The 20,088-nt window shown below is 44.3% G+C and overlaps 2 protein-coding genes across 3 annotated transcripts in view; both read left to right on the top strand.

The window, feature by feature from the left end:
* The window catches only part of sugct (succinyl-CoA:glutarate-CoA transferase), a 79,088-nt gene extending 73,011 nt beyond the window's left edge, over positions 1 to 6,077 (top strand). For both annotated transcript variants that reach the window (XM_030756445.1, XM_030756444.1), the window contains one exon: positions 5,473 to 6,077. In XM_030756445.1, the coding sequence (XP_030612305.1) occupies positions 5,473 to 5,529 (57 nt within the window). In that variant the 3' untranslated portion in view covers positions 5,530 to 6,077. The remainder of the gene's footprint in view (positions 1 to 5,472) is intronic.
* The window catches only part of LOC115799318 (NACHT, LRR and PYD domains-containing protein 12-like), a 652,446-nt gene that overhangs the window by 445,175 nt on the left and 187,183 nt on the right, over positions 1 to 20,088 (top strand). The window contains exon 12 of the mRNA XM_030756416.1: positions 18,388 to 18,392. Within this exon, the coding sequence (XP_030612276.1) occupies positions 18,388 to 18,392 (5 nt within the window). The remainder of the gene's footprint in view (positions 1 to 18,387; positions 18,393 to 20,088) is intronic.

Here is a 20,088-nt window from a genome sequence, read left to right as displayed (position 1 = left end):
ACACACACACACATACAGTGTTGTCCTCTCTCTAACCCTTTGCCTTCAGTTTTTGACACCAGTTTGTTAAATGACATTTTCCAAGAACACAAACAAATATTTCCCATTAAAACCACAGGATTGTGTTGAGCTGGAACACAAAAACACACTCGTCCATGGGGACTCTCCTGCTCGGCTGTTTTGATGGATCTCAACGTGTTTCCACTAAGAGGAAGCTGTTTGTCCAGCACCGCCATATATTTGCTGTCTGATCTTCTAACCACTGTGTGTGTATCTGTCTCAGCAGGAAGACATTCATAATGACCAGAGGCAGGTCAATGTGTGTGTGTGTGTGTGTGTGTGTGTGTGTGTGTGTGTGTGTGTGTGTGTGTGTGTGTGTGTGTGTGTGTGTGTGGAGTTTTCTGTGTGTCATCTCCTTCATATTTGTGTGTCCTTGTTGTTGCATCAAGTGTGTTAGTTGTGAACATGTTTTTAATACTTTTGGAGGGTTGGCAGGTGGTGTAAGTCACAGGTTTATTAGCCAGGTCTGTCTTTCTGATGGTTACATGATGGTGACAAGATGGTTACACAATGGTGACATGATGGTGACATGAAAATTACGCGATGGTTACACAATGGTGACAAGATGGTTACCTGATGGTGACATGATAATTACGCGATGGTTACACAATGGTGACACGATGGTTACCTGATGGTGACATGATGGTTACACGATGGTGACACGATGGTTACGTGATGGTGACATGATGGTGACGCGATGGTTACACAATGGTGACACGATGGTTACATGATGGTTACGCGATGGTTACATGATGGTTACACGATGGTTACGCGATGGTGACATGATGGTTACACGATGGTTACGTGATGGTGACATGATGGTGACACAGGTTAAACGATGCCCCTTCAAGCAGTAAGGAGAAACAGGATGCCGACCTCCCTGTGACCAGGAAAAATCAGCAGCTGACTGGTGAATGCACTGAATTCTTTCTGTATCTTTTACATTCAGAAGAACTTGTGACTTTCAATGACAAGGTGATTACACAGGTCACCTGGTGGGAGGCAAACAGACAAATTCATTTACTTAAAGTGATTTTTGTTAGATTTCTGTTGTTTTGGCAGTTAAAGAGGTGATAAATGTACCTTTAGACATAACCTGCAGAAACCATGAACAGTCAGATATACCTCTCTGCTTTATCTGTGTGCTGCCACTAGGCATGGGGACACGTCTCATGTAGAGGGTGCTGTGGATGTGGCATAATATGCATGAGCTGGGGTTGTAATAATCAGCACCCATTAGAAAAACATCTGTATAAATGATATATGTAAACCAGTGATACATCCTCTCAGATTTTTTTAAACCAGCTGATTTTGATCAGAAATGCTGCCTTTAAGCTTCAGCTCAGTGAAGATCCTGAGATCCATCCTGGCCTCATTCAGAGAGGCTCAGAGGGAGCGTGACAGTGACTCACAGCAGGGCTGCTACTGATACAGCACTTGTCCACTCAGTGGAGCACTCAGCATACTTCCGCATGGGGACCGGAGGAGTCAGGGAGTGAGCCACTGACCTTCTGATTGGTGGAAACCCGCCCCTCCACCTGAGCCACGGCCGCCCAATCACAACAATAACACTCACATGGAGTCAGGTTTCCATGTTTCCTGCAAACTGAAATTATGATCCTTAAAATCTCACAGTTTATGTGCAGAGACTTTCTTTTTGTCCCTAAAGAGAGTCGAGTCCCCGCAGTGTGACGTGTAAACAGATTTATGTCCCCACAACATGGTCAGTGCATGTGCGCACACGTCCTGGTAACATGTAACAGAATGTCTCACAGGCTGCATTTGCTCTGTTCCTTCATGCGATTTACACCAAACCATAATGTGAGAGGTCTGTGTGTGCGTTTGTGTGTCAGTCCATTCACAGCCCTAACAATATCCTTTTCTTTGCTCTGCACTTTCCTCTTCTGTCCATTTCTGTTTAGTAAACAATACCAGACAAGTGTGTGCGTGCACATTTGTATGGTGTGTGTGCTGTCTGTACCTCGGAGGTTAATTGGGCGTGAAAACGTGCTGCTCAGAACATTCACTGGCTGACCTGTTGATGGCACTGCTCTGTTTGTGAGTGTGTGTGCATGTGTGTGTGTGCGTGAGCTGTGTCAGAGCCAGCAAATAGCTCAGAACAAACAGTAACAGACTGAAACGTGATGGAGCCTTTGGATAAAAGCAGGATGCAACAAAAGCCGAGCTAGCAGAGCTAAAACCAGTGTAACCTGCAGGTAGCGCTAAACTCAAACCCAAGGAGGGCCACGTGTTACTAACAGACCAGGAGGGTCCTAACTAACCACAACCAACCCAGACTACCTATGACTCTAACATAGCATCCATCCATCATTAATCAATCATCCATCCATCCATCTATCCATCCATCCAATAATCCATCCATCCATTAATCAATCATCCATACATCCATCTATCCATCCATCCAATAATCCATCCATCCATCATCCATCCATTCATCCATCCATGCATCCATTAATCATCCAGGCAGCCAGCCATCCATCCATCCATCCAACCATTAATCATCCACCCACCCATCCATCCATCCATCCATCCACCCATTAATCAATAATCCGTCCATCCATTAATCAATCATCCATCCACCCATCCATCCATCATCCATTCATCCATCCATCCATCCATCCATCCATTAATCATCCAGCCAGCCTTCCATTAATCATCCAGCCATCCATCCATCCATCCATCCATCCACCCACCCATTAATCAATCATCCATCCATCCATCCATCCAACAGTACTAAGCTAAGCAACCCAACCCAGGATACATATAACTAGAACATGAGGATCCGCCCATCCATTTGACCAACCAGCCAACCAACCACAACTGTCTGTAACTAACTATCCTGGACCAACTTCCCAACCTGGACTAACCAAGACCGCCTGTAACCAGGAAAACCAAACCCCATAACCAAGCATACAGGACCCCTGGTAAATAACTAACCAGGAACAGCTTTAATTATGCAAAACCACTTTTAAAAGCATCATTTAAAAAATGAGAAGACGGGTGCAGATCTGTTTGTGTCCTGTTTCATCGCCTTCTTAATTCTTTGTCCTCATTGTTGATGTTATGAGTTCAAAATATAGTTCAAATTAATTAATTAATGTAATCTCCCCATTGTGGGATCAATAAAGTATCATCATCAAATTATCTCTATTGATTATGATTAAGTTTAACTATGATATTAACTGTAAACTGCAACTAAACAATTTAACATAAACATAAATAATTTGTAACATTACTATTGGTAAACATTATTAATAAGAATTTTGTTATTTAACAATAAAAACAGCTGTAACTTACCATTTATTAATATAATATTTATAATGTACACAATTAGTGTACTTTACAGTAATTTAATGAGGACATTTCTTACAGTGCAGCTTAGTAACCAGAGGCACTAAAAACCTTCTGATCACATTTTGGTGGTTTGGTTATTTTTTTTCTTCGTTGGCTTCAACAGCAAAAAGGAAAGAATGCACTGAATGAAAGGATTACATAATCTTATTCCATAATTATTATTTGCCCCAACACCCTGAACACACACACTCAAACACGCACGCACAGAGTCAAGCATGACACCATGCAGGCACATACACACACATACACTCATGTCATCTTGCACGAGTGGCCTTAGACACACACACACACACACACACACTGTGAGAGTTCGGCTCATTAGTGCTGTTCTTTTAAAAAAACAGAAACAGCTGATTGTTGTGAGTTTCCCAAAATAAAGAGTGTGTTTTTCCCTTTACTCTTTCCTCACATCCTTCCTTCCCTCCTTCTTTCTTTCCCTAAAACCAATTTAACGGAACACTTACACTGGTCCCAATTACACGAGCCCAGTTAGTTAATTTACAGGTGTTACACACACACACACACACACACAGTATTCGATCTACACCAGAGCCGTTCACCTGTACACTGAAAAAAAATCCTGTTTCAGTGACTTCAGGATTAATCAGAACTATGTAACTGTCTTTGTAAAGATAAAGAGGAAGACTCTGAAAACACATCAGATCTCAGCGGGTGCTGCTGTCCATCCTGATTGGGTAATATATGAGGAATGAAAGGAGCCACATTGTTTGATGGAAATGAAAATGATCAGCCTACAGATGCTGAATTCAAAAATCAAAGTGAAAATGATGCAGCAGAACATTTACATTTGGAACATTTAGCAGCTCTAAATGGTCCTCAGTAGTTTGTGTGGCCCCCACCTGCTTGTATGCATGTCTGACAGCATCGGAGCTCCTAATGAGACGATGGATGGTGTCCTGGAGGATCTCCGCCCAGATGTGGACCAGGGCATCACTGAGCTCCTGGACAGTCTGAGGTGCAACCTGGGAGTGTCAGATGGACTGAAACATGATGTCCCAGAGGTGTTCTACTGGATTTAGGTCAGGTGAGCGTGGGGGCCAGTCAGTGGTATCAGTTCCTTCATCCTCCAAGAACTGCCTGCATACTGCACTAGCGTAGGGTCTGACAGGTCCAAGGATTTCATCCTGATACCTGGGGGCAGTCAGGGTGCTGTTGCTGAGGTCTGTGCGTCCCTCCATGGATTTGCCTCCCACTGACCCACCAAACCGGTCATGCTGAACAATGTTACAGGCAGCATAATGTTCTCCACAGGTTGTGGTGTTAATACAACCAAAGCAGCTCAAACTGATGACCCCCCCCCGCTGCTGCTTACCTGACCACATCAATATCACCAAAGTTTCACTAAAGAAGTTTCATTTAAAGGGTTCCTTTCAAAGTCAGCTTTAATTTCAGTGTTCCTCTGGTCCATTTTCAGACTCTTCAATCTATGTTTGGTTTCCATTATTTCTGGCAGTAACACAAGTTCCCTATACTAATAATCTCCTGTATATTCAGAAATACCATTCCTGAAATTCAGAAGCATTTACCCACAGCAGCCATTCTAACAATATGATCATTAAAGCAGCTCTTTGTGACGTATTAGCAGCAGGGATTTCAGTATGGATCCATTAGTTTTACAGTTCTCTTACTGTTATCATCGTTGCATCATGTGACCATACCATGCATTACAAATACTGCAGCGGCGTGACTCTGGCTGCTAAACTAACCTGCCTGCAGTCCGGACCTGTTAGCCACTGAAACATGTGGAGTTTTCTGAAACCAGAGATGTGACCAAAGAGCAGCAGGAATGGGAAACATTTTATCCCTGTAATGTGAGTGTAAACAGGCCTGGATCTGAGCAGCATGAGTGACACCTGGAACACGAACAGAGGTGAAAGATGGAACGCGACGGATAAACAAGAGGATGGAATGAAAAGATGAAAGAGATCTGAAAGAGCGAGCATTAATCTGAGGTTTCTTTTCCTGGTTTTCAGAGAAGCTCTAATTCGCCATCTCTGTCTGTTTGTTTGTCCTCAGGTCCGGCGGTTCGGTTCAGCAGCTTCTCTCCAAGCGGGCCCACGCCCCCTCCTCTGATTGGCCAGCACACCGTGGAAGTGCTGCGGGATGTCTTATCCTACAGTGACGACATCATCAAAAACCTGCTGGAGTCGAAGGCGGTGGCCCAGAACGAAGTGCCCTGATTAGCTGAAAGAGGAAAAAATTAACAACAGGAACAAAAAAAACAAACTGATTAAATTCAATCAGTCAATCAAACCTCAGTGACAATGAACTGATCATTAGTTTGATTTCAGAGGACAGACGACTGCTGTTGCTCAGTCGCAAAGATCAAATTCCAATTTTTAAGCATTACTTCAAATGATTTCTGAATGTTGGAAACATCCTGAGTGTGTTTTATGAAGTTTACTCGGGTGAAGTTTGTTTGATGGCACTACAGTAGCAGAAGCATCATTTTACTACGCACTGCAGGAACCACACACACATGCTCAGATCACTGCAAATACCAAAGAACCAGATCAGACCTCATTGCTCTCTTTCAGTCCTTTAAAGTGTTGCTCAGATCTTTATTCAGAACTGTTTACAAACGTGATGTGATTTTAAATAAAACTTTTAAATCATTTTAATATCAGTGTGTGCGTATGATTCAGGTATTCTGGGTCTGATTCTTCTCACAGCAGAACTTTACTGTGGACAATCTTATTAACATACATATATTGTTTGTCCCACGTGACCTCAGCTGTTGGTAAGTAAAATGTTATTGTTATAATGTTATGATCCTGGTATTAACTTTAAACCAGAAAATTCAAATGAGTTCAGATCAGTTCATTGTGATCATACTGAACAAACTGCAGCACTCAGAAGATGATCAGAACGAGCAATGAGAGGAGAGGGGAGCAGTGCAGTGGATGACGGGCTTCAAGGTGAATGGGTGCAGAGATGCTAGAGTTCAGCAGGTTCTCTGAGCTTTGTGGTTCAAGTCCTGAGAGACATCAGCACCGTTTCCCACTTCAATAGATATCTTTGATCGCAGGTAGCTGGTGCCAGAAGTGGGCTCACAGGGCTCTTTGGTCGGTGATGGTGCAGTTACCGTACCACTCTGCAGTGGAAGCTTCCCGGGAGGTGGAGGCGTTGTTGGGCCTTCCTGATCAGAGAGTAGGACCAAGCAGGTCCTCAGCAAACTTCCTACCCACTTAACTTCAACACCACAGGTGACAGTGGGGTTGTGGCTGCCTTTACTGGACTTCTTGTAATCCACTCTCAGTTCTTTAGACTTTTTAACATTAAGGTCACATTTGTTGCCAGAGCACCATGTCACCAGGTTTCTTCTGTACAGGACATCGAGTTGCTGCTCCCACTGTGGGGTCAGGCACAAAGGTAATGATCACAGTGGTGGGTAAAGGAGGTGTATAAAGGGAGGAGCACCTGTGCTCAGAGGCAAGGTGGAGAAACCTGAGGTATTGTCTCCTAAAGATTTTTGTCTGTTGTGAAAAAGTGACTAATGTGCGACTTTAATTTGTTTTAGCTAAAACATGGAGTGATAACCCTCAGAGTTTTAGCTCCACACAGTGAATGAATTAATGGTCTAATGGCTCATTAATGGGGTCTTTCTGCCAGCTGTCGCTCACTGGAACCTTCATGATGCTTCAGCGAGTGTTTTGCTCCAAATTCAGATAAAAGCTCAGCCTGAAAATGTGCTGCAGAACCCGAACTCGGAGGCTGGAAAGCTGTGCTGAGCTTTGTGCCCTTTGGTCTGTGGTTGATAGAAAAGTATTGATTAGTGCAGCTTTAAAGGCTTCATCTCTCCGTTTGTCCGCAGAGAAAACACTGAAGATGAAGTGTGAGCTGTTTGGATGCTGAGCGAGTGATTCCCGGCGTCCTCTGCAGATATTGCTCTGGGACACAAGTGAGAGATGATTGGCAGCAGCCAGCTTGTTTATGACATTAATCACCTGCGATCGTTGCTCACAGTATGGACATGTCAGGGGTGAAAACTCATATCTCGCGCTCTGCGCGGGGATGTGTTACTCCTTTGGAAACTTGAGCGTGCCGTTGATGTCTGTGGGAGGACGAGAGGCAGGCTGACAGTTTGATTAATGGTGAAGAAATCCTTTGGTAGAAAGTGGATTCATCGAACGAACGTGGTGTTTACTGAATTTGAGGAAACGTGACGCATCTGGACCGCGGCGGAGTCGCCGGGGGAGACGCAGACGGACGTGTTTGTTTGAGTTTCGAGGGAAGAAGGGAGGAGAGGGGAGGCTCAGGTGTGATTCATCACAAACCAGGGACTTACTGTAGCTGCGCCATCCAAGAACTGACAGAAACACTGCTCTGGGATCAGATGTCATTTTTCTGAGAGGAGTGATCCCTCCTACAGAAGGCCATTACATGAAACCAAACCACGGCTCTGCAGGGACACAAACCTCTGTGTCTGACAGAGAGATCGTTTTACTCAGCAGTTCATCCACAGCTTCAAACCAGAGGCTCCTTTATGAACAGATATCACAGCTTCACAGGAAAAATGATCATTCGGGCAGTAAAAGCACAAAGGCGATTTTAACGACTAAAAGAAATCATGGATTAGGATACAGTGGGCCCCAGGGTGCATGTAAATCTGAAAGGGCCCCCACCCCTCCTACATCAGAGCCATGGGCCAGGGGCGTCTTTTTGGTTGTTTTCTGTCTCAGTTTTGTCTCAGTGTTGTTATTTTGTTTGTTTCATGGCTCCTTTTGGCTGATTTAGCACCAATGTGACTTCACTCTCAGGCTCTCCCCCTGCTCCTGTGAGGATGAGCCCATTCAGGAATCACCCTTCATTTCTCAGCTCTGGTTGGAGTCTCCAAGTTCCCACCTTATGAGGTCGATTCCAGCGTGTTCTCGTGGGGCTAATGCTGCCGTTTTTGTCCCATGCTGCCTGAATCTGACTGCATCAGAGAGAACTGAGTCTTCCTCAGTCGAACTTTTTGGGAGAATGAGTAAAAAGTGCTTGATGCTGTTTGATGACTGTGGACTTCCTCGCTCTGCACACTAAGAAATAGAGGGATGAGAATGGACCTAAAAAGGTACGAAGGCTTTACCCTAGTGGAGTACAACATTGTACCTCTAAATCTAGGAACAATTTTGTACCTTATTGTCTGTACCTTTAAAAGAACATTTCTGTACTTCTGGTGACAAATATGTGCCTTTATGTACAGGTACAAAACTGTACCCATTTCAAAGGTACAAATTATGTACCCAATGAGGTACAGCATGGCTAATGGTACCTTTGAGAGACAAAAACAAACCCTTAGATTCACAAAAATATTCTTTATTTATCAAAATGTATAATTTAAAATCAGTTCATTCAGTTTAAATCAAGAACTGAATAGAAGACAGAAGAATGTAATGTTGAAAACAAAGTATATACTGAAGGCTGTTATAAAGGCTTCACCTAGGCCCGTGCAGTGGCATACATCTACTCTACTTTCACCAGACTGGGTCATCACCGTCTTCCACTTATTATCCATAAGTTGAATGGTTGGATAGGGTGTAGCAGCATCTTTCTATATAAATTACAAAAATAAATTAATAAATAAATAACCAAGCAGCAAAAGACATTGTTCCAATTAATTTATGTAAAATAATTTAAAGACCTCAGTGTTAAGTTACAAGTTTAAAATATTAAGTAATACAACTTTAAATATGTTAAATGGTGATCAAAATATCAATATAGTAAAAATAAGTCCTTACTCGAGTCATTTTTCCTTTCCTCTTCACTTATTTGAACACGATCTTACTACAGTTCAGATGCCTACCTCTCCCAAAGTGGTGTAGTGTTCAATCTTTTCTCTGAAGATGGATGGCAGAAGGATGAGTCCAGCCCTTCAGTCGATTCCTCAAATGCAAAAAAAAGAAAAAGAAAAAAAGATCATACAGAGTGTAACTACAGCAGATCTACTTTCACATTTATTAGCAAGATGACTGTGACTACCTGGTAGATCTTCAGCTTGCGTCATAGTGCTGTTCTGCCAGCACAGACTTTCCCTGTGCAAGCTTAAGTACATTTGGCAAGACACCAGCAAAGCCGTCTTTGAAACAATGACAGACGGCAGATGTTGAAGGGTGAATTCTGTCAACCTCATCAATAAACTGTAGAATACACAAACACATTATCAGTTATTATTGTTAAAGGCAACAAGTAATTCAAATCTAACCAAAATAACAAAAGCCAGTTCAAGTGAATTTGGCTGAGTTTTATTTTTAGGATAGATGGTGTAGCTGAGCTGAAGGGAGCTGTAGCCCCTTAACTGGCAAGGGCCCGGTGACGGGCCGTTTGTAGTCCCTTTTATATGGCAGGCTAGACCCTCCCATTTTTATTGACACGTCATTCGGCCAATCATGTAACTGGCTGCACCAAATCACCTGACAAAGCTACGTGACGCCCTCTGAGTATTATTGGCTCTGGGAAACCCATTTCTTAACATGATTGGCCGAATGAGGTGTCAGTCAAAATGGGCGGGTCTAGCCTGCCATATAAATGCACTTCATTCGGCCCGCGGACCAGACGCAGCCGATTAATAGGCTATGAAATGGGTTGTTCAGAGCCAATAATAACCAGAGGGTGTTATGTAGTTGTTTCAGGTGATTTTATTTGCTGCCAGTTAAGGGGTTAAAGGAGACCGCACAGCCCCAAACAAAGTACTTAAACAAAAACAGATGGAATTACTTAGCTCTTGTGACAGTACTTCACTAAAATACTAATATTCTGAAATTGCAGAGAAGTTGGGTAATGCCCTGTGCACATAACATGCTAGGTACTGTTAGCATGTTAGTCTTAAATTTTAAATGAATGGAGACTGAGTTAGACCATGAACATGAATAGGTCAGATTACTTACCACTGAATCTTCTTGCCTCGTCTTCATTCATTTTTATTCCAGCTTTAGATATTTTTTGAATAAGTTCTTCGGTGGACAGGCTGCATAAAACCGGATAGTCCACCATTTTACATTTCTGGTGCCTTTTTTTGTCGTCTGGGAGGAAACACCCCACCCAACACTGACTTCTACTGGTACACTTTTGTACCATTTGCTCTGACAAGTGATTTTGTACCTCTGATGGTCCACATCAAGGGTCCATCTCTGTACTTAGAGGGAACTTTCCTGATAAAAGTACCTTTTGGGTACAAAAATTTACCTTTATTTTTTTGTGTGTGCAACCTGAAGCTGGAAGTGTTAACAGTCACTCTGAGCGACTGGACGGCAGCGTGGAAGGCTGATTTTAGGAGGTGACAGAATCAGTATGATGTAAGGACGAGGACAGAGCTTTTTGAGAAAAACTCTTTGACCCTTGCTCTGTTGGGAACGTTTTTCCGAGATCCATCTAATCCAAGAAGAATGGAGCCTCTGTCATTGAAAAAACAAACCACATCAGTCACAGGCTCTCTCCTGTCACTTAACATTTTCCAGACCGTCTCTCTGAGTTCATCATCTCTGACAGCCGTAAATCTGTCCAACAGCTTTGTCAGAGCTTCATTCCTGCAGCAAAGACGTCAGCACACTCGATGAGCTCATTTTCTGTTGTCATCAATTTATTTAGAACTCATTACAGGAGCCAAGAAGTAAGAAAAGCTACCAGGTCTGACCCTGGCCTGGTGGGTGTTAACCTCCCCAGTGATCTGTTCAGGGTTCATATCTACCACTTTCGCCCATATGGATCCCTCAGCGGTAAATCCCATGACAGAAGTCCCAGTGCTCGTACCTGAGTGGAATTTCTGAAACTGTGCTCGATGCTGAAACACTCAAAGTTTGAGCCACATGTTTGTTTCATCTGCTGCTCCTTCAGTTCCATCTACAGACTCAGCAATGAAGGCTCAATGTGCCAAAATGTAGCTGAACATGTTAGAACAGTGTGTGTGTGTGTGTGTGCAGGATTAAACCCTGGGGATGATGTCCACAAACCTTTGGCCTTGCACCATTTACTGGATCAGAATCTCTGCTGGTCAGATGACCACAAACCTTCGAGCATGCAGCCTTTGCTTTATTTCACACACTGTATGATTTTACAGACTGAATGCTGACAGATTTCGCTGGAATAAAAGTAGGAGGACTTTGGTGGAGATGAACTCGGGGATGTGAGCACATATCTGAGCTTAAAGGAGCGTTTTCCTGGCACCTTCAGCTCTTGTTTGTTTGGTGTGTGAACAGCTGAGGACAGAAGCTGCTGCTGCTGCTGCAGAGTCTTTATGAGCGAGGAGTGAGCGCTCTCGCTTTCGTCGCGCTCGCTCTCTGTTCTCGTCATACTCGGCCGCCCAGTTGGCTGCCTCTGTGTTGAACTCGGTGTGTGAGAGAAAAATTCGGATGTACGTAACTCACCAGCTCTTTAAGTGTCTCTTATTCCCCAACATCTGGAGTGTGTGATTCAGTGTGTGTGTGTGTGTGTGTGAGTGTGTGTGTGAGTGTGTGCAGGAAACTGAAGCGTTTTTCTGTCCAGCCTAATGTCGAACACAGACACAGTTATATGAGAGAGGCAGACACTAATATAACATTTGGTAACACACTGAGGTCACAGACTGACCTCACATCAGTGGATAGAAATGATACTTTTATTCTGAAGGGTCCTAGTATCGATGCTGGTGCTGCAGTGTTTCACCTGTGAAGCTGCTCGTGCACCCACAGAGATGATGCATACAGATAAGATCTGATCCTGGGTGCAGGCAGGTGGTGGTCCACGCTGAGAGTTAGGACTCTCCATAGATGAATTTGAAAGCTGCCCAGCTGAAGTGATGAAAATCAGCCAGTGTGGTGAAAGGTGTATTGTAAAGAGGTGTTTTCCTAAACTTCACCAAGCTTCAGTTAGAGACAGTGAAGAGCACTCAAAGAGGCACCAACCTCTGAGCAACATCCCACTTGTGTCTTCCCTCACTCTGCGGTGCGTGTGCTGGATCAACATTCCTTAAGTTGATGTACGTTTTGGGGAAGTAACCATGTGAGCAGAGGCTGTGCTCATTAAAGTGAATTAGCTCCTCTGCTGAGCCAGCAGCCTCACTCTTCCAACAGCTGCAGCAGAAGCAGTGAATGAAAAACAGTAGAAGCAAAACAGAATAGATGTGTGTGTGTGTGTGTGTGGGGGGGGGGGGGGGGGGGGGGGTGAACAGGAGCAGAGGGAGTGAAGGTGGATGAGTTTAAATACCTGGGGTCACCAGACAATCCACAAGAAGAAGAGAGAGCAGGCGGGTGGAGCAGGTGGGGAGGAGTGTCTCCAGGTGATTTATGACAGAAGGAGAGCAGCAGGAGTGAAAGGGAAGGTTTACAGGATGGCAGTGAGACCTGCTGTGATGGAGGATTTGGAGACGGTGGCTCTGACACAAAGACAGGAGGCCAAGCTGAAGATGTTCAGATCTTCATTGGGAGTGAGCAGGATGGACAGCTCAGAATCAGAGAGGCTGAGATGGTTTGGACATGTGCAGAGGAGGGAGAGAGGAGATCCTGGACAAAGGATGATGAAGATGGAGCTGCAGGAAGGAGGAACAGAGGAAGACCTCAGAAGAGGTTCATGGATGTAGTGAAGGAGGACATGCAGAGGGTTGGTGTGACAGAGGAGGATGCTGGGATAGGAGGAGATGGAGGCAGAAGAAGCTGACAGAGGGCGCTCCACTAATGTAAGCTGGTGCATTTCTTCTGTAGTAAATTTACAGAGCAGAAAGGTTAGCCGGGCTCTTCTTCACTCAGTGATGGAGAGTCAAACTGGGAAAGTATTAAAGTCTGAGTTACAGAAGCAACAGTAGAACAGGAAATGATCAAAGTTCATCATTTGTATCTGAATAGATTCTTTTAAATTTTACTAAATGTTAATGCAGCATTTAAGTGCTCACAGGAGGTTCTGTGATCTTTAACCAGGCTGAAGGCAGAGTGCAGTGATCACTGTGGGGCCTTTTTCTCTTTGTATCCAGTCCTGCTCTCATTCTTTGAGCGTCACACACTAAACAGGAGTCACTTAAAAAGACATACTGTACAGGACCGCCTTTATTCACAACCTTGCTGTGCCGTATCACATCATTCAGCGCCTTAGAAAGCTCACAGCATGAAACACGGCATGATGGGAATTAGACAGACAGCTGCTCCTAGAGGAAGAGGAGGGCCTCCAATATGGCCGACCATCCTCTGGACATCGTCTCAGTTCCTGATGACAGAGGATGAGATGTTCAGGGGCACATTCAAGATCACAACTCATTACAGTGACAAGAAACACACACACACACGCGCGCACACATACGCGTGCGCTTGTTTCAGGGAGATCTCATTCATTGAATTCATTTCCTGATGCCTTAAATCTGGTCTTCATGCTTCGTGGGGACTTTGTCGCTGATGTTGCTGCTTGGACCTGACAGCATGTGTGTGCGCTCTGTCTCTGTGTCTAAACTGAAGGTGACAGGAAAGAGCTGCAGGTTCAGCTGCAGCCTGCAGAGTGTGTGAGGTGTTTATGGTGGAAACACACACACACACACACACACACTCTCTCTCACACACACACACACACACACACACACACATTCTGGGAGTTCGGGTCTCCCTCATATGACGTCCAGAGGGAGTTTCTTTGGAAAGCACTTCCTGATGTGAGCCGGATGGAGGGAGAGGTGTCGTGCAGCTGCAGCAGCTGGATTTCACATTAAAGCAGTTTAGATGCCCCGCTCTGGACAGGATGTGTACTCCTGGTTGCCATAGCAGCACTGTCCCCCCTCCCCCTTCCTTCTGTTCCTCCATTTGTTCTGTGAGAGGAAGTAAGAGCGAAATATATTCTACAGAGACGTTTATCCCTCAGCCAGACAAATCCCTCCATCCATCCATTCCTGCTCTCATGTTTTATATGTAGAAATTGGATGGATGACATGACAGCTCGCCAGGACAGAAGTCAAAACATCTGGATCACCCCCTACTGACTAATTGCAGTAAAAGTCCTAAACTCCACCTCCAGAATCTGTTTTTTATGGAAATATAATTCTGTTTATAAACCAGCACAGCAAGAGTCAACTCAGTGTCACCAAGTGTGCAATCAGCACCCAAATACAGATGCACAGACACACTGAACAAAAAGCACAAAGGTGCACGAAGAAGGCTCGCAGACACAAAGACACAGCAGTGTTCATACACACCAGGGTAACCAGGAAATAGGACACAGCAGGGTAACGAGACACAGGTGATGGTAAGCAAAGACAGTGAGACCAGCGGGGGAGGAAACAGGAAACACGTGACACTAGACACTAGAGACAAGTAACTACCAAAATAAAACAGGAAGTGAGAGCTGTAACTAAATGGTGAAATGCAGACACATGAATGAACCTAACATAGGAGAGCTGACACCACATGATGGCACAGGAAACATCCATCCATCCAATTTCTTCCACTTATCTGGGCCAGGTGGTGGGGGCAGCAGCCTAAGCAGAGAAATCCAGACCTCCCTCTCCCCAGCCACCTCCTCCAGCATGTCCAGGGGAACACCATCCATCTTCAGTGTGTCCTGGGACTGCATCAGGGTCTCTTCCAAGCTGGATATGACCACAACCTAGCAGACATCCAGGAGGAGTCCTGATCACATGCTGAACCACGTCAGCTGGCTCCTTTAGTGCGGAGTATCAGCTCAACTCTGAAAGGCCGACCTCAGTCTCTAAGGCTGAGCACAGACTCCCTTCAGAGGACGCTGATTTCTGCTGCTTGTATCCAACATCTCGTTGCTTTGGTCACTACCTACAGCTCATGGTCATAGGTGAGGGTGGGACTGTATGACCAGTAATTCATTTCAGTTCAGTTTTATTCATATAGCACCAAATCACATCAACAGTCACCTCAAAGTGCTTTATATTGTAAGATAAAGCTCCTACAGTGACAGCTTGTCCTTCATGCCCAAACCAGAGTAGTTACTCCATCAGAGAACCATGGCCTCACACCCGGAGGTGTTAATTCTGTACTTGGCTGCTAGCTGTGCTGATGTGTGCTGCAGGTCACTGCTTGATGATGTTTTTAGAGACGTTCTGCGGAGGTTTCTGAGGTCTTCTGTCCACCATATTTGAACTTGTCTGTGCAGAGGAACTGAGTCTGAGGCTGTCAGTCAGGCGTCAGCCTGCTTGTGTCCCCTGTGGGAGTTTCATTTCAACGCTATATTTTCTCTCTGTGTGTCTGGTTATGTTTAGATACAAAAAAAATAAAGGACTTCACAGTGTTAAAGTTAAAAATGACACTAAAAGGTACCAAATGTGTTGAGATGCAGCACAAAAAGGTCCTGATGAGGGAGCCTGTCTGTTTGAAAACTGATGGGAGAAATGTGTGGTTTTCCACAGCGTGGTGGACCGTCCCAGTGTCACACTGGTCCCTCTGGACCTGAAGCAGAGGCGACTCTGTGAAGATGTGCAGGCAGGAGGGAAGACGATCAAACAGACGGAGAAACGAGTGAAAAACAAAGCAGCATTATGAGGAGCCCATCTGTCTCCACCCTGAAACACAGCAGCTCTGTGAAACACCAACCCGACGCTCCTCAGCCTGCTTCACTTTCAGCATGAGAGGCGTCTGAATCGTCCTCGTCTCAGACAGACTGGATGGATGGCACAGAGTGGAGGAGTGTCTCGATGCATGCTCAGTGATCCAGGTAAGGAAATCCCATTTTCAGAGGGAAAACATCCAAGTTTCTGGGAAAATGGAGGAGTGCTTTTTGAAAGCTGCTCTTAGACAGTGTTGGATTTTAATGTGCCATAAAACCATTGCTAATAAAATTCTGTAGAAGAAGGTTTAAAAGTTTAAAGCCGACAGGTGGAGTTTCCACCTCTGCTGTGGATGAAGTCTTGACCATATTTGGCGTCTTCTTCCTGCCATATGAAGGTGTTTGTCTCCGCCCATCTAGCACCTTCAACATGAGCTTTCACTGAGCGCAGTTTAACCTCGTCCTCCATCTTCACTGTGCTAATGCGGCCATATTAGCTTACACACCTGTTAGCTAGCCCGGCTGCTTTCTGTTTACAAAGTGACATCAGAGCTTTGTTTTAGGAATAGTTCAGCTCCGGGAATCAGGAGATCAGGTCCGCTGGACTCTACAAGCGGCTGTGGGGAAACATCACTGAGCCGCTCTGGCACGGTTTTCCCAGTCACAGGCATTACAGGAAGCTGGAAAAGAACCAGTGTGGAAATATCCATGAAGGGCCCATCAGTATGTTAGTGTCTAAATGAGTCCTTTCACAAGGCTGATGGAGGTAATAAAGCACGAAATGATCTCGTGTAAACGAGCACTTATTATATTAATGTTACACAAGTGAAGCTGATGTGTCACAGCATGATAAATATTAAGACTTTAACACAACAGGCATTTATTTAGGCTGAATGAGGTATACGCTGTGGACCCTCCCATTTCCATAATCATGAGTTCATATCTACAGTGTAGATGAGAGTGAAGTTTGAGCCACTGAGGCCATAAATCCTGTGGCTCTGTTTAAAGGATCCAGTGACAGGACGGAGCAGCTGCAGCTGTTCGGTGATGAGGATGTTCGGAGCTTGAAGGTGACTCACTGTTGCCATTTTCAGCTGAAGACCCCACCCTCCTCTTCCTCCTCCATCTGCCTTTAATCACCTCTGTTCAGTTTGTTCCTGCTGTCTTATCATGTCAGTGATGTTTGTGGAATTAATACAAAAATCATTTTCACCTTTTCATTTGTTGTTTGTTGTTGAGCGTTTGGACTGCAGCTTCTGCAGCTCTGTAAAGCCTTAAACCTGCGTTCTCTCTCATGTCCAGCAGGGGGCGACTCTGAAGTTTTATTGTATAGAGGTCTATGAGAAAACGGGCCTGCTGCTCAGTGGATCGCTGACCTCAGTGAACTCTTTTCTGATGAGTTCATGCTCTCAGTCTCTAGTTTGAAGTCTTGAATAAAACATGAAGCTCATTTTGGAGATTTTGGTCCCATTAGAGTGTGAAAGGAGCCGGAAGCAGGCAGGGATTCAGAGTGGGATTACTGACAGCTGACTAACTGTTGCATTCAGCTTCACTACACCAAGATGGCAACACCAGGATAAGATGGAGTTGGTTTACAGAGACCGCTGAAAGGTGTGTTCTGGGGCGAGTGATTGGCTAACTAAAAACAGGTGGTGTGGAAAACCAGGACAAAGGCAGGAAGCAGGAGTTGCTGATGTGTAACATGTAAAGGGAACTCTAACAAGATTCTGATTCATTAGAAAACATTTTCAGCGTGAACTTTAATTTGCAGCTTTGGCACGAGTAAAATGACCTCTCGTCTCTGGTCCATCGAGCTGCTGCTCACTGACGTCAGGTCTGTTGTCTTGGGCAGAGCTGAAGGGGTTAACGAGTGCGTTCGTGTTCACTTTTTTATGTGAAGCAGAATTTCTAACTAATTTGGATCTTCTTTATCTCTGAACTCTTTCATCCTGATGGTTCAGCTTCAGTTCACATGGAGCAAAGACATTCCCTCTGTTCTGTCTCCCTTCATCAGGTTCTCTTTCTGTCTTTTCTTTCTTTGAGTCCAGAGCATCGGCCGTGACTTTCGGTCCAATTATAGCCGTCCGGTCTTTACATCCCCCGACCCCCCTGAACCCTGACAGCAAACATTCGGGATCAGAAGCAGCGTTCTCCGAACAATGCTCGTGACCTTGGTGTGTCTGGCAGAAGGCTCTGTCCCCACTGAGGATGGTCACGTTTCTGTGGCCTCTGTGACACTGACAGATTATGGACCAGAAAGCAGCAAACGATCTGCACACTGACCTGTTTAAGCCGCAGATGTTTTCCAAGACTGCAGAGGCTGCGGATAAAAGGACGCTTAAACCCACATAAGGAGGAAAAACTGTAACCAGGAGACTGCTGTTCATCTTTCATGTGGGAGCTTATGCTGTGAGCTCAGAACATATACATAACGTGTGTGTGTGTGTGTGTGTGTGTGTCTATATATATATAAAAAGATGGTCACAGCCATGGTGGGTGATGTTACCAAGTAATTAGGGACTCTGCATTTTGAAGCACCTGTCAAAGAGGCCACGCCCCTAGTCATGCAAACTTTAAACAGGTGAGTTATAGAAACATCCTCCCCCACACAGCTGTTATGAAGGATCCACAGAGACCAAAGCAGTTTCTGTACCTGTAAACATGTTTATTTCTGCTGGAAAGTTTTAACATGGGAGTCTATGGGGACTGACTCACTGTGGCGCCTCTGCTGGACACCAGAGGAACTGCAACCCCAGAGGAGTTACAACAAGCTCTGTTTACAGTGTCAGGAGGCACGTGTTAGCTGTCACCAGTCACGAAGCTCACCTGTCTGCAGGTTATCTGCAACAGCTCACCTGCAGGACCAACAGCTGTTTGAAACACAAATCAAACACATTTTTCAGCACGCTCTGTCCAACGTTGTCGTATTCTAATCTTTTTCTTTTTAACCAGATCATCAGTGGATGTATGCATGGATCAATAAATAAACTTATTGATGAAAAAAGTACCTGCATTTAAATTATGGATGGCACGATACCACTTTTTTAGGTCCAATACCGATACCGATAATTTACATTTGGATATCTGCCGATAACGATACAAATCTGTTCTTTTTTTAAAGAAAACAAAAAAAGAACAATTGTTTTTAAATGCCTGGATACATTTTACAAAAGTCAACAGTCTCTCACATGACAAAATCAAAATCTCTTTTAGTTGTCCCACATACAAGACTAAGGACCAGGGAGGGGCACAGAGCTTTTCAGCTAGTGGTGCCAAAGCTCTGGAACTGTTTACACTCCAGCTCCATTTAGCTGACTCTGTGGTGTCTTAAAAAAAAGTTGAAAACTTTTCTGTTTAACTGGCTTTCTGTTGACTTTATTTTTATTCTTTTTCTTCTAATATGGTAATGTTAATATGTTTTAACATGGTGTTTTGTTTTTTTTTTTGATATTGTGTTTTCATTATTGTACAGTACTTTGTGACTTTTTGTCTGTGTAAAGCATTAAATAAATAAACTTTACTTACTTACAACAATCGCTCTATCAACTGAATCCTGTTGCATTGGCTTATGGCATGTTGCAAATTTCAGTAGGGCTGCAACTATCGCTTAATTTAGTAATCGAGTATTCAATCAATTATTCCATCAATTACCCAAAGTAACTGGATAAGAAATACTTTTTTCACATTAACAGTTCATCTGCATATTTTAACTTCCGTACTGCAGTTTTTCCCTGTGTGAAACAGAGTGGATGAAGCAGCTACAAAGTTCTCTTTTCTTCACTTACTGATCAGGTGGTTGATGAAGGACCTCCAGCTGTTTCCCAGTAAAGGTTTAATGGAGGTTACAGGGGGAAAACTTTCTTCCACTCCATCTGAGCTCACCAGCTCCGCCTCTTTGTGCTTGTGCAGACAGACTGCACATAAAACAGCTGAATGCTGCTGTTGTGTCATCAGTGTTTATGTTGAAAAATTGGGGGCTGCGTGAGCGTAATGTTGTAATGCTTTATATTCACAAGCATTCTCCTAAATACGTTTCTACTGCAGGTCTATATTTAGTCACTAATCAGGGATTAAAGTATAAAAAAATATATTGACAGGTAAGGGGTCCTTCCGGTACTGGACAATCACTAGTTTGCTAGCAGTATGTCCGGGAGCTGAAGTAGAGAATAAAATAACAGCTGAAATTCT

This window comes from Archocentrus centrarchus, chromosome 20 (genome assembly GCF_007364275.1).
Source record: "Archocentrus centrarchus isolate MPI-CPG fArcCen1 chromosome 20, fArcCen1, whole genome shotgun sequence".
Classification (NCBI taxonomy): domain Eukaryota; kingdom Metazoa; phylum Chordata; class Actinopteri; order Cichliformes; family Cichlidae; genus Archocentrus; species Archocentrus centrarchus.
The sequence above is the reverse complement of the archived record's forward strand: the minus strand, read 5'-3'. Positions and strand labels throughout refer to the sequence as shown.